Here is a 14973-nt window from a genome sequence, read left to right as displayed (position 1 = left end):
CACAGTGGAGGCAGGAGCGGGAGCATTAAAGTACTGTGGGTCAGAGAAGTGGAGCACAGGAACAAACACAAAGACCTCCACTGCCAGACTGACTACAGGTCACCCAACTCCACTTTCCACTTTGAGGACACAAACTCTCTTACCCAACTCAATTACTTGCTTGAGGAATCAAAGCAGACGATTTTTCCAGATCTTGGGCAGGCAATAATTGCACACCTGCAGGAGGGCAGGCCTGCAGGCCCAGAGAGGCCTATCCCTGCTGTAGCCCGCAGAGCTGGGGGAGATACGGGCCAGATGGCTAGTTTCATGCTACGGCTCCTGCAAATGGGGACCCCAAGGGCCACAACAGCACCAGCTTTGCAGGTCACTTTAAAACAAACTATTCTTCAAACCTCTGCCTCGTCCAACCCTCACGAGCAGTAGAGCCCTTCTCCTGACAAAGGGTCACTGGCTCGCTCTCATTCCACCACAACTGTTAAAGGATTACAAATACAACCATCAACTACCCAGAGCTCACTGGTTTAAACTGGGAGCTAATATTCAGGACTCAAGTCCTTTCACACTTGTCCCTGGTTATGGTTATGCACTTTGTTGTAAATTGCTCCGGACAAGAGCATCATGTCATATTCCTATAATGTAATGTAATATGCTGCAGATGGGGAGGCACAACAAGTGAATGGGATTAGTGAGGGGAGGTGAGCAGTGAATGGGGTTAGAGTGAGGGGAGGGGAGGTGAGCAGTGAATGGGGTTAGAGTGAGGGGAGGTGAGCAGTGAATGGGGTTAGAGTGAGGTGAGGGAAGTTGAGCAGTGAATGGGGTAAGAGTGAGGTGAGGTGAGCAGTGAATGGGGTTAGAGTGAGGGGAGGGGAGGTGAGCAGTGAATGGGGTTAGAGAGAGGGGAGGTGAGCAGTGAATGGGGTTAGAGAGAGGGGAGGTGAGCAGTGAATGGGGTTAGAGAGAGGTGAGGGGAGCAGTGAATGGGGTTAGAGTGAGGGGAGGGGAGCAGTGAATGGGGTTAGAGTGAGGGGAGGGGAGCAGTGAATGGGGTTAGAGTGAGGGGATGGGAGCAGTGAATGGGGTTAGAGTGAGGGGAGGGGAGCAGTGAATGGGGTTAGAGTGAGGGGAGGGGAGCAGTGAATGGGGTTAGAGTGAGGGGAGGGGAGGGGAGCAGTGAATGGGGTTAGAGTGAGGGGAGGGGAGGGGAGGAGTGAATGGGGTTAGAGTGAGGGGAGGCGGGCGGCTCATTGGACCCTGACCTCGTAGTTGATGTCCATGCCGGCCTCAAGCAGCACCTCCACCACGTTCAGGTGGCCGTTGCGGGCGGCCAGGTGCAGGGGCGTGTGCTTCTTGGTGTTGCAGCTCAGCAGGTTGGGGTGGGCGTTGAGGAGCAGCTTGACCACCTCCAGCCGGCCGTACAGGGCCGCCAGGTCCAGGGGCGTCTCAAACTTGTTGTTGCGCATGGTGGGGTCGGTCAGCTCCTCCAGCAGGAGACGCACGACCTGGGAGTGGCCGTACTGCGCGGCGCAGTGCAGAGGAGTCTCGTTGTCGTTGTTCTGCCGTAGCGGGGAGGTGCAGGGAGAAGGAGAGGGAGAGGGAGGCACCCGACCCAACAAGACCACACAGACAGCAGAACGTTAGGCTACCTATAGTACTGCTGAGTAACAACAGTTGGCATGTGCGAATTTGTAGAAGATTTTTCATTTTTCAAGAATTCTTTTAATAATGCTAAATTTTGCTAACAGGTTTCTTTGATCTTCAGGCACCTGACGGACAGGAGGGCAAAACGTATATAAAGTATTTAATTCACACATTTGGCACAGTGTAATGTGTGTACATCGCTGTGAACTCAGGGACTGACAGTTCAACAGAACAGGGGCCTGCAGCAGCTTGCTCAGTTCTGATGATGATGCAATGGCTCTGTGATGATGTCATGAGTGAAGGGGTGATGGGAAACGAAGGAAGAGGAGTGAGTGAGTGAATGTTTCGAGGGGATGAGGTGGTGATGACCCCCGGCTGAAAAAGCTAGCTAGTCCCACTTCTGTCACCCCTCCCCTCCCATGGACAAAACATGGGTAAGACACACCATATCCCCTAAACCTAAACACTGCGTCCTAAAGAAGTCATACCTTTCGCTAACCGGACAGCTTGACTAAAGCATGCGAACTCTGCAGCACACAATATACATACATTAAAACTTGAAGCATTGTAAAGAAAACACACATCAACAGCAAGAACATGACCAAAAAAATAAATACAGAACATTCAATACATATATAAAAACAAAACAATGCAAGACATGCAGAATCATACTGGAATTATTAGTATTTTGCACAACAGCACAAATACACGATGCAAAGTGCAGACATCACATGCAACGGTGGTGAGGATGAGCAGCGTACGTGATGAAGAACGGGCGGAGCAGCTCAGCCAGACGGCGGCTCATGCAGCACACATGCAGAGGAAGCCAGCGGAACGCTCACAGTGCGGCGGGGAGGTCAAACCCGGAGGCCCTGCACGTGTGCCTGCCTGAATGGGCTGTACATCCCACGGGCAGCCACAAGAGGGCGCTCCTTCAGCCTCCAGCTCTACCGTAAAGCCGCAGATCAGGTTTTTCCTTGTTGATGTAGACCACGTTAGTTTGCAATGACATAACACACAATTTTCTGCTGGTCTCAATTGCTTGTAATTTCTTAAAAAGGCCCCTGGAGACATTTTTGCGGGGAGAGAAAAAAAAAGAAAAAGAAAAAGACAAATCACTTCATGAAAGTGGTTTTCTTTTTTTCCCTCTAATCACTCCTGACTAAAATAAAGCCACAGTCTCAGTGCTGAATGAATTGATACTTATAGTATACCTAAATGTTAACTGTTGGATATTTACAGTACACAAAGGAAAGACAGAAATGTGGGGGCCCATCCCCCACCACGTCTCTTGTTTGACCACAGACCGACGTTGGGACAAATGAAGGGCCTCTCCTCTCCCAGTGCCAGGGGAAGGACGGGGGGCAGCGACAGGTGGCACACAAAGGCAAACGTGGCGTGTCTCCAGGCCTAATCAGCAGGTAACCAGCGGGGCAGCCCTCCGTCAAAAGGCCCTGACAGCCAGCACTCTAAAGAACAGGTCGCAGCTTGAACCAGGAAGGGGGGAGGGAGGCGACCCAGAGGAAAACAAAACGACACCTGCGCTTGGAGCAGACGGAAGAAAGGCAGGCTGAGAGAGAGAGAGAGAGAGAGAGAGAGGTTGACTGAGCGAGGGAGGCAAAGAGAAAGACAGAGAGAGAAAAAAGGTATAGGGGAAAGGGTAGCCTCCAGTGAAAGGCAAAAATAAATCTTTGAGTGCAAAATAACACTCAACAAAAACACCCCCCCACCCCACACCCAAGAAAAGACCCAGTTAAGCTCCAGTCCTTTCACAAATGCAGTTTTAGGCAGGGGGAGGGCGTATACAGCAGCTCTCTCTCCCTCCTTTGTTCTCTCCTTCCCCATGGAATAAAGTCACCTTCTCAGCTGCACTTCAGCTCCACCACGATCTGAAAGGTTACCGACTCTCCCAGTACCCAGAATGCAGCGGGCCCACCGCCACACACAAAGTGCCCTGTCGTGGTATCTGCAATGAGTCTTCTCAGAGCACTGACCAGACAGACAGTGGTGTATGAGTTCTGCATCATCAGTCTGTCACTACCACTTCAGTTTGAGTCACAATCACAGCCATGCTTCCACCAGGCTACCCTGTTAGCTGGGCTGGGTAAGCATCTGGCAGTATAACAAAGCCTACATCACATGAGATGCATGTGAAGAAAAGTGAGTTGGGACATTGCACTGAACAGCAAGGACTCCAGAGGTAGCAGCAAAACATGATGGTGGTTCCTCTGACAGGAACTGAAGCGAGCAACCCCTGGTGTATGACCACACATAGCCACTCATGCTCCTCCAGGCTTGTCCTATATATGACCACTATGCACAAGCACAGACATCACAGCAATTCTCACGTCCTCATCTGACCACGTAACTGATAGAGCTCCTCTGTAAAGTAATCTGTCCTATCATAATATCAGAACCAATGAAGAGAAGAAATGACTCATTTCTGGTGCTAAGCGGCACAGCAGTTGCGTGGTCGCTAACGGTAACGGTATGCGGTGACAAGTGACCACTGGGGAGGTATGACGCCTTTCCTGATGCGGAGATTAGTGATAACGTGACAGCGTGGGGGGTGGTTGGTACAGCTGCTGCTGTTGGTGAACTGCACATGAATGCCTGTGCCCTTGGAGCCATGCAGGAACGTGTGCTGGAGCACCCACGGGCCTCAGAACCGTCTGCATACGAGGAAACTATGCCACAGACGCAGAAAAGCAGCTGCCGTACCCTTCCGCCATGCTAAGGTTAGAGGTCAGGAGGGGAGCCTGCTGGTGCCTGGTACTGAACAGCGGTCAGAGCAGGAGAACTAACAGTCATAACTCTTAATCTCCCAAGAGGTCCGACTTGTTCCAGCGCTGCTTGGTGACAGAGGTCAATGGCCGGCACATGGGGTACAAAACATAAGACTTCCCAGTACTTGCACACATACGCATTCAGTATTTAACCCTTACACACTTCAGTCTGTAAGTATTTGGACAGCTGTCAATATCTGGTCTTCTGTACTGAAACATGAAATTCTTAGTGCATGTACAACTTTCAGTATCTAGTCTTGATTCTAGGCTTTTGATTGCCTGTGGAGTGTGTTACTGGCATTTGCCAACATGAGGAGTTGTGCCGATAAAAGTCAAGGATGCCACTATGAGACTGAGAAGAATTAGAAGAAGAAAAAACAGTCAGAGACATCGGCTTACCAAGAAAAATTTGAGAGAAAGATGCCACCACAGAATTAATTATTCTGCTGCGATCAACAGTTACATTTAACAGTGAAGGCAAGTGGGCCAGCACCTGTGGCAGCCATACATGCCCAAACTATAACACCCCCACCATGTTTCACAGGGGCATGCTTTGGTTCTTGGGGAGTTCCTTTTAGCCTTCACACAGGTCTTGCATTCACTCTGATACAAATCAACCTTGGTCTCATCTGTCCACAAGACCTTTTTCCAGAACTCTGCAGGCTCTTTTCAGTACTACTTCTCAAACTGTAACCTGGCCATCCTTTTTATGCAGCTAAAGAGTGGTTTGCATTTGCAGTGTAGCCTCTGTTGGTTAAGTACTTTGTGGAGAATAGTCACCAACACATCCACGCCTTGTCACCTGAACCCTTATGACAAGAGGTATAAGGGTCACTCAACAATTGCCAGGTGTCAAATTCCCCATGAAAATGAAACTGAAATATAGCTGCTCACCATTTAAATGGGTAATATTTCAACAGTAATTTCAGTGAACATTTGGAATGGCCCTAAAAATGACAATTTGTTGCACACTTGACAAGCCCTCCTTCATTTCTTCCTGCTCTAAGGGGAGATTCAGAATCATTAAGCAACACTGCTGCACTGTACAGTTGGAGTCTTTAATCTCCTTTAATCGCCTTCAGCACTTATTTTCTCCACACGATAACACAATCCAAAGTGTACTTTTTCCCACCCAAGAGTTCTGTTTATGCCCCAGCCCTTTTTCTCATATATGGATTGAACTGAATTTGCATCCGTAGGCCCGTAGCTGCAGCAGAATAGTGCGTTCAAACTGAAAACTTCTTTAAGAAAAAAATTAAAATAATAAGAAGAAAGTCATAAATACTACACACACACCAACAAGTTATTTGTTCTGTTTATCAAGCTTATATCCCATTTAGCAAGTGACAACCACCTGACATAACTGGAATAGCACTATATTATATGAATGGTGGCTAAAATGGCTGGACCTGTTCACAATTTGCACTACAGTCAGAGGAATGGCCCTAGCGCCCTGAATGAGTCAGCACAGGCCCCCTCACCCCCACACCTTTCAGGTGGCTGAAAAATGGAGAGGTTCAAGTGGGGCGCTGCTTCCTCGAACCTGCAGGCTGTCTGAATGGAAAAGCCTAGATAAAGATAACCTCTCCCTTTGGAATAGAAACAGGAGACAAAAAAAAAGATGAGTAAGGATTTTTCCATCCCCAAAACTACCGCAGACACCCGGGTAAATAGGTCAGCTGGAAATGAGACAGGCCTGGGTGAGCTGCAGGCTCCCTCAGGGTGCAGTAAAGCAGCGTTGATACAGTGTTGATACAGCGTTGATACAGCGTTATCTCAACACAGAAGCAGTAAAAGGTACTGGCGAGGATTTAATATCAAAGTAGCAACAATTAAGCAACGCTGGAGCAACATTAAAGCAACGCTGGAGCAACATTAAAGCATCATTAAAGCAGCACTGAAGCAACATTTCAGCAACACTGAAGCATTAGAGCAGCAGGGCAGCAGATTTGCGGAGCTCTGTTGAGGAGCGATTCAACAAGGCAGCTTCTGTCATGCTCATGTCAGAATCAAACCCCCCCCCCCCATCTCCGCCGACCCCCGGCCAGATCTCAGACACAATAACCACACACACCCCCCACCATCACCTGCCCTGCACAGCTGGGTCAGACCAGCCCGCAAGCCCGTTACCACAGCAACGCGCCCTCCCCTTCCCTCCGTATCACACACGTTCCTCGATGGCAGAGCCAACGGACGGGCGGCAGCAGGGAAGCCGCGCGTGATGCAGGGTCTAGTCCCGTGAGGCTGCCAGGGAGGAACGGGCGTAAAGGCAAAGAGCTGCAGCGGTGGTGGGGGGGTCTGGGGTCTCCGCTGACATCTCTATGCCCCTCTATGTCAAAGCCTGCAGACTGCATTCATTTATTCATAACACCTCATTCATTATTTAGGCTAAAATACAGTCATAAAACCTCTTTCACTGCTATATTTATCTTAAGTATTCCTTTGGGAAGAAGTCTCCAGGGAAACGTTCGCACGGCATTAAAATGCTCTTTCCACATATGAACATGTCTTTAACGGAAAGAGTCGGGGGGGCTGAATTAGGAGGACACAGGCTTCTTTCAGGAGATATGGTCGTCAGTGTACGGCACCATGAATAATTCCTAAAGGGCTTCCTAGCATCTGGCAGTTCGAATTTTGGTGTATTTAAGCTAACGTTAGCAATGAAGATAAACTGACAACAATCAGCTAAGGCAGCATTAATCCTTTAGTTCAAATTTCTGCGCAAGCTCCCCAATTGCTGACTGTCTGCTGCAGTTTTGCATACTGAACAGAGCCACGCATCAGTGTTTTTGAGGTTCTGAGGGCTGGTCTGAACGATGCAGTGGAGGTGATGGTTAAATACACCCAGAGTTGAGATATAAACTCATCCCTATTGGCAATATAACAGAAGACAAAACTGAGCTGGGAGAGGAAGGAGCTAATGATGCCTTTTCCCAAAAAGATATGTGTACACACGAACACAACCACACTCACATACATACAGATCAAAGCCACACTGAAACACACACAGAATCACACACATACAGACACACATGCACGCAAGCACACACACCATACACACTCTGAGGGAAAGCAGCCAGTTTCCCAGGTGAGTTGACTAATGGGGTGGGGGGGGGGGGGGGGGGGGATCTCGTCATTGCACCTCGTTTGAAGGGCTCTAACCACTTGGAGTCTACTTCATGAAAACTGCACAAGCCCCCGTGGGGAGGGGAGGGGCTGGGCTCTAACAGGCTCCATTAAACTGCCTTCATTTCTACCTCACTGTCAGGGGGGACAGAGCTGTAAGGCAGCCGTACGCAGTCCGCAGCAGAAAGCGCGAGTGCGTCAGCGTTTCTGCAGAGGGAGGCCTGGCACAGGCCAGGGAGGGGGGGCTGGAGCGACCAGTAAGCATGGCAGAACAGCGGGCTCAGCAGCACCGGGTACACACCTTGGCGTTAATATACGGATCAAAGGGCCCGCAGCGTTTGAACTGGTCTACAGAGCTCTAGGAGGAAGAGAAGATGAGGCAATGTTTGTTTTCACACAGGCAAAAAAATAATAATCACACTGGCAATGGGTGAACACAACCGAGTTACTGAACAAAAACAACACAAACAAGCAAGAGGCCAAATGCTGCCGCGGTTCAGAAAGAAATGAACTGAAACGGTGGCCATTTTGCCACAGATGGATTCAGGGTTGGGCGCGAGCCAAAACTTCTGATAACTCCTCAACGTCAGCTTTAGTGAAGTCGTCACTGCATGTTTTTAAAGATAACGAATCATCTGCAGGCCATCGGTTCATTTCAGGTCGTGTCTGACGCTCTCCTCCGTATGGCACATGGCAGGCAGGGCGGCCTGTAGCGTAGTGGTTACGGTAAATGACTGGGACACGCAAGGTCAGTGGTTCTAATCCCGGTGTAGCCACAATAAGATCTGCACGTTGGGCCCCTGAGCAAGGCCCTTAACCCTGCATTGCTCCAGGGGAGGATTGTCTCCTGCTTAGTCTAATCAACTGTATATCGCTCTGGATAAGAGCATCTGCCAAATGCCATTAATGTAAAGTAATGTAATGTAATGGCACAGTCAGCTCTCAGGCCAGGCGACAGGAGGGGGAAGCCTGAGGGCCACCGCTGCCACGGGACTGAAACTGCGCTCACGCCGCATTGCGCTTCATTCCGCACGTTCGGTGGCGAGACGGCCGCTTCCAGCCTTGACCGAGTTGGTCTAGCAGGCTCCACACGACGCAGAGGGGCTAACGTCTCTGTCTCGAACCACACTTCCGCTTCTTCCTTCCCACAATTCCTAGAAGGAGACACGCGGCCCTAAAGGCCAGACGCTGCGGTGGGAAGAGAAGGGGTCTGATTTCAGAGAAAGAGGCAGAGTTGTCGTCCCGCCTCCCCCCCTAAACCGGCAGTGGTGTGAGACTGAAAACTCTGCCTGCTGCTTCACAGGCGTGGCTGTGGAGCCGACCAGTCGCCATCTCTCAGGCCTGTAGCGTAGTGGTTAAGGTACATGACTGGGACCCGCAAGGTCGGTGGTTCGATCCCCGCTGCAGCCACAATAGGATCCGCACAGCCGTTGGGCCCTTGAGCAAGGCCCTTAAACCTGCATTGCTCCAGGGGAGGATTGTCTCCTGCTTAGCCTAATCAACTGTACGTCGGTCTGGATCTGCACAAATGCCGTTAATGTAATGTAACGGGAAGGAAATTAAATACTCATAAAAAACCTTGTAGAAACCAGCTGCAATGGCGAACACCCAAAATAGGCCAAAGCATGCCAATATCCCTTCTCTTTTCTAGCCCCGCACCCACAGCGAGATGAACGGATGTATGAATTGATGGTTTAAAGCAGGGATCGTTCCAAATCCAAATCCAGGCCTGGTGCAATTTCCTCCCAGGTAATTAACTTAGTGCTGCTCATTGGCCAGACTGTCTTCACACCTGACTTCCAGGTAAAGGAAGGATGGGAGACCAGCAGTTCTCAACCCTTGAGGATGGTGAATTGATGATCCCTGGTTTAAAGCGCAGATGGGTAGAATGGATGAATGGTGCATTAACCCCAGTCAGGCCATGAGTGGTTGGGGAGGTTAGAGGATTTTCAGAAGAACAGGGCTCACTGCTGAAGTCCCACAGACAGAACCACCTGAGCAGCTGAACCAGCATCACAATATAAAGGGGAAAGGGGTAACATTTTCCAAAGGGAAAGCACTTTTCTCCTTTTTTAAATATTTTTCAATGTGAAATGAACAATAAAGAGTCCTGCATCCATGTCAAATTAGCATCTCAGATTATAAAACATCCACGGCACATTAGCATAAAGCACCAATATTGGCTACATCCAGATGCAAGAGTGATATTTAAAAGGACACAAGAGCGAACAGATGGTTGCACATCCTAATTAAACACCCTGATTAACAGTTGACAGCCTTTGATGACAGCTCATTGGCCACACACGCAGATGCTGTGGCGTATCTGTAAACGTGTATTTGAGTGTGTCTGTGTCTGTGTATATGTGTGTATGTGTACGTGAGCGCGCGTGTGTATGTGTGTGTGTGTGTGTGTGTGTGTGTGTGTGTATGTGTATGTGTGTATGTGAGAGCGTGTGTGTGTGTGTGTGTGTGTGTGTGTGCGTGTGTGTGTGTATGTGTATGTGTGTATGTGAGAGCGTGTGTGTGTGTGTGTGTGTGTGTGTGTGTGTGTGTGTGTGTGTGTGTGTGTGCGTGTGTGTGTGTGTGTGTGTGTGTATCTGTCTCAGCAGGACAGAGCAGCACAGCCGTCAGACCTGCTCGTTGATTTTGGGGTGTGAGGGGCCCTGGTGGATGAGCAGCCGGACGATGCACTGGTCCCCCTTCCAGGCGGCCAGGTGCAGGGGGAAGCAGCCCTTGTTGTCGGCGATGTTGGTCATCGCCTCGTTCCTCAGCAACACTTCTACTACCCCACTGCAGGGGGAGACAGAGAGGCAGAGAGTATTCACAACAGCTTCAGTGCTTACTTCACCTTTTCCTATACCTGGAAGAGTGATGTTCATTAATGATGTAAAGTGATTTAAATTATCCCAAAGTTCAGACACTATGTCAAGCAAGGTCCTTACTGAGAAGAACTAGAGGGTGAATTGCTTCTCTGTTGCCAACAAAAGTGGAGTGTTTAAATAGTACAGTACGTTTACTGTATAGTTAGTGGATATAGGTCTTCACCGTGCATCATTACCGCTATCCAGTTAGACTGGAGGGGAGACTGCCCAACACAAGCGCAGTCATTTACTCGGAGGTGCTAGGCGCCTGGGCTCCAATTACAGGGAAAATACAGCGAGTGTGCGCATGGGTTTGGGTTTGTGTGTGTGTGTGTGTGTGTGTGTGTGTGTGTGTGTGTGCGTGGTGACTGCAGAGTCCCACTCAGCCCCACCCATGGGAAAGGAGGCTACACCTACCTGTGTGCATTGAGAGCAGCGTGGTGCAGGGGTGTGTATCCAGTGCTGTCCACACAGTTCACATTGGGGCCCCTCCAAATACTGCAGAGACAGGGCGCACAGTGTTACACGGGCAAAGATGCACCGCCAGACAGAGACTGGAAGTTACACAGACATACAGTACACAGAGACGCACAGGCAGGAAGACACACATACAGACACAAAGGAGAGAAAATGATGTATTTCAGACACCTCAAAAGAGAGCGAAAAAAAACAGAACAAGGAACCGCATGCAGTACATACAAACAGACACAAACAGACACAAAGAGACAAAGACACAAATAGACATAGCGTGTTTTAAGTTCCAACACAATAGCTTGGCACATTTTCAGCCTGGGAGCCAGGAGCTAGTTTGCGACTTGCGATGCCCGCTCGGCTATGCCCGTATATTCTACGGAGTGCTGCTACACTCCCTCCTGGCCCAGAGTCAACAGGAAACCCAACCTGAACTCCGTGGCAGTGGCTGCTCATTAATAGAGGCCTAATTTCTCATTTCTAATTATACACACTCAGTGTTACCGCAATAACCGGCCTACCCTGCTGCACTGCAGGATTCAACTCTCACACAACCTCACCCACACCGTCTGCACACTCCAGGACACGACCATTTTTACACAAAACAGCGGCGTACTGGTTCCCATTCACGGCCACATTCAAAGGGGACTCTTTGGAACCAGCCTATCGAAGAGCATTAGTTTCATCTGCTGATATTCCTCTGAGGTATATGGCTTGCAGGGCAGAAGTGCACTGGCTCATTCCATGCCACACCTCCACCTTGCACAATATTTCCCTTTAAGCAGCTCCAGACTCTTGGCAAGGTATGAAAACTATTATTACTTGCGGTGGCAGATGCTCTTATCTAGGACGAATCAGAGAGCTTGTTTTCTTCTGTTTGCACAGCGGGATATTTACCAACACTATCCAGGCTAAGCACCTCGCCCAAAGGGCAAAGCACTACACCTGTGAACTTTGAACCCGGCGATCATAAGGCCAGCTCCTGGACCTTAATCTGACATCCTGCAACGAGACTGCTTGAAAGAGGGCCCGACGGGACTGGGGGGGGGGGGGGGTGTTGTTCCTCAGCTCCGTCTCTGGAGCGGTGAGCCAGGGGAAAGGAATGAGGAAATGGTGGAGCGGTGGCAGGTATGCAGGACGGGGTCAGGTGCAGCTGGGGCGTGGAGGAGTGTGGAGCAGGAAGGAACGTAGTCCCAGACAGAGGGAATACCTTCCGCACAGAGCCGGGGAGAAACATCCCGAGCGTCACCACCCCCGCTGGATAAAAATGAAAGCCCAGGAAGATCAAGTGTGCCATGAACACAACCGAGTCCCCTGATAAAGAAGAATTTACAACACACTGAATTTTCACTGAGTAAAAACAAACAAAGGCAGTCAGATTTCTGTCCATTTACGAAATGCTCTGAAATAATTCAGAACCAAAGCTGGAGTGTACTTGCGCGGTATAAATGAGGTATGTGTACACGGTGACTCAGGGAAGGGGATTAGACAGGTAACAGTGTGCTCATTCATTAAACAACCTAAATTCCTCCTACACAGACCACATTGCAGAAGGACGTTAGCCCTCGATAATCTGCAGAACCCTTTAATTACACATTAAAAGTGCAAGGTCACATGGTGAACAATTCGGTGTTTCACAGAATCCCGCATGAGGAAAAGCAGGAAGCTGCAGAGTTTCAGCCCAGGAACGGTTTTGTAGAAGCCTAAAAGCACAGACTGAGTACATTTAGCCATTAGCCATTAGCTCCCTCCCTCTGCAGTAACTGCAGCGATTTCACTCGGGGTGATGTCACGGTTAATCTCGGCTGAGTCCCCTGGCCCCTCTGCTCTGCTCGACACCATACGATCATGACGGCGCCATTGTCGTGGAGACGCCCAGCGGAGATGGGGGGGGTGGGGGGTCCCCGAAGGGCAGGGGGCGAACATACAACAGAATGCTTCCCTTTAGTCATGCGTTTCGCCATTGCACTGACAAGCATCTCGCTTCTCCATAATGACTGTTTTTCCCTCTAAAAATACTTTGCCTGTAATGGCCTTTTCAGAGCAGTCTGCAATTATGCCGGAGGAACCGCCTCATTAAATAAGTGTCTTTTTGTTTCGGCCTCCAGAACTGATCCATGGCCAATCAGGGCCCAGCAGAGGCCCTCGGCCCCACCTCCCAGCCACTACAATCCTCCCACATCCCACGGGAACCCCAGCCAGAGTATTTCCAGTTTCGCACCGTTCACCTGGAAACTCAACAGGGAAACCTACACAGCAAAGAACATATACATATATACACACATTTTACATATTTTCGTATGGATGTCCACTAAAAATAATTGCTAGGTGTCTTCAATCGCGTTTCTCTGGCTTACACTGAGCGAATCTAAAAAATCTAATGTGAAATGGAGGCTTGGTCCATGCAGAGTGAGTCTGGCGTTACGCCATGGAGCAGTTGAGAGGCTGATGAAAGGGGGCCACAGGCTGCACAGCTGCCCGGTATGGGTAAGCCTCTCTTCCTGTGCCACCTCACGTCTCCAACGAGCAGCACAACACTGGAGTCACCGCCACTTGGCCAGTCCCTTTCATCCCATTACACGGACCCAGACCCCACCAGACAGAGGGGCTGCTTTAAAGAGGGAGAGCATTCAAAATCCCGAGCATGGAGCACTCCGTTAAGAGAGGGCTGCCTGCGACAGTCTGGCAACGGAGCCCACGGTTTGGCTCTGAGAGGCAGAATTAATCCTTAATTTCCCTGAGGGGATATCGGTTTGATGAAACCCGGGTCTGAAAGAGATTCTGGGGTTGTAATTTGGTGAACAAAGCCAGGGAGAGAGGAACATCTCAGAAATCGAATTCCGCTGTTCAATGTTGACACGGATGGAATCCTTCCCAAATGCACAAAGAAATCGTTGAATACACCCTTCCATTTTGTAATTTCTTTTTCTCTCCCTTTCCTTCTTTAATTCACTTTCAAATGTTTGCTTGCTGGCTCAGCCTCTCACCCAAAAGCAGACTTTTCCCCCAGTGTGTACAGTGAAAGCGCGTCCAGCTCTCCATGGCACTGCTGCGCTTTAACCTTCCAGCTGAGACCTGAGCTACAAAGAGCTCAAAGAGCTCACCCACAGCTGTATGCCTGGCTGTATGCTTCACGCTTTCTGCAGCACACAGGATTTACAGACTAACTATCTCCCAAGCATAAACCTGATCAGACGCTGCTTTAACTTGGCAGCTACCATTTTAAAGGAAAACACCAACATTTTGGGAAACATACCCTTTTTCCAACTTACCCAGACTTCAGTTTCATTTTTGTGCTTTCACTGGCTCAATTCCATGTTAGCAAAATGTGTTAGCTTAGCAGACTTGAAGCCTACAGGAGTCTGTTGCCTACCTCCTTCAAAGTGAAGAAATACACCTTGCTCAAGCTATCATGTGTATTTGAAATACACGTGCTGAAAGATTTTAGCGAGAGACGTTGTTTTTGGAGAAGTTAGACAGTTGGAACTTAAAACCACTGAGCACAAACTCCTCTTCCATCTTCCGCTGGTTGAGCGCAGTGATCTGTGCACCTTCTGAATGTAGTTTTAAAAGTTAGAACTTCTCCTAAAGTGTATCTTGTTTTCAAATTAAAAAGACAGTCGAGAGAAACGGAGACTGACGGAGAAAGGGTATATTTCCCATATACTTTGGGTGCTTTCCTTTAAAAAACATAGAAAAGTCTGATAAATGGAAGATATTCATAGTTTCAGTAGCTCTGTCTGAGTCCATGATAAAAGAACTCATTGGGCAATGAGCACTGCAATTAATTTGAATAGTTCATTCAGAACAATGCAAAAGCTCATTCTGACATGAGACTGCCCTCACTTGTGCCACTTTTTCCCCTTTTTACAGAACGAGATTTTGGGAAAGGTGACCAGATGAGCCAGAGCCTTCTGTCAAATAAATAGATTTATCCCAGATCCAATTAGGGCAGCGGAAACGCAGGGAGGGATTAGCTGTGCCCTGCGGCGTGGCACCCCCGAGCGTCTGGCACGCGGCAGCGCTCTGACAGGGCAATCTGGCCGAACAAAACACACTGTCCGAGCACGCTGAGGCCAGATGCTCCCTCA

At 49.3% G+C, this 14973-nt stretch overlaps 1 protein-coding gene across 2 annotated transcripts in view; it reads right to left on the bottom strand.

Moving 5' to 3' along the window:
• LOC133138399 (ankyrin repeat and SAM domain-containing protein 1A-like) overlaps positions 1-14973 on the bottom strand; it is a 94846-nt gene that overhangs the window by 68767 nt on the left and 11106 nt on the right. For both annotated transcript variants that reach the window (XM_061257126.1, XM_061257127.1), the window contains exons 2-5: positions 10829-10909; positions 10184-10340; positions 7852-7908; positions 1257-1553 (exon numbers count right to left, since the gene is read on the bottom strand). In XM_061257126.1, the coding sequence (XP_061113110.1) occupies positions 1257-1553; positions 7852-7908; positions 10184-10340; positions 10829-10909 (592 nt within the window). The remainder of the gene's footprint in view (positions 1-1256; positions 1554-7851; positions 7909-10183; positions 10341-10828; positions 10910-14973) is intronic.

Source organism: Conger conger, chromosome 10 (assembly GCF_963514075.1).
Source record: "Conger conger chromosome 10, fConCon1.1, whole genome shotgun sequence".
NCBI lineage: Eukaryota > Metazoa > Chordata > Actinopteri > Anguilliformes > Congridae > Conger > Conger conger.
This window is presented reverse-complemented; position numbering and strand designations above follow the sequence as displayed.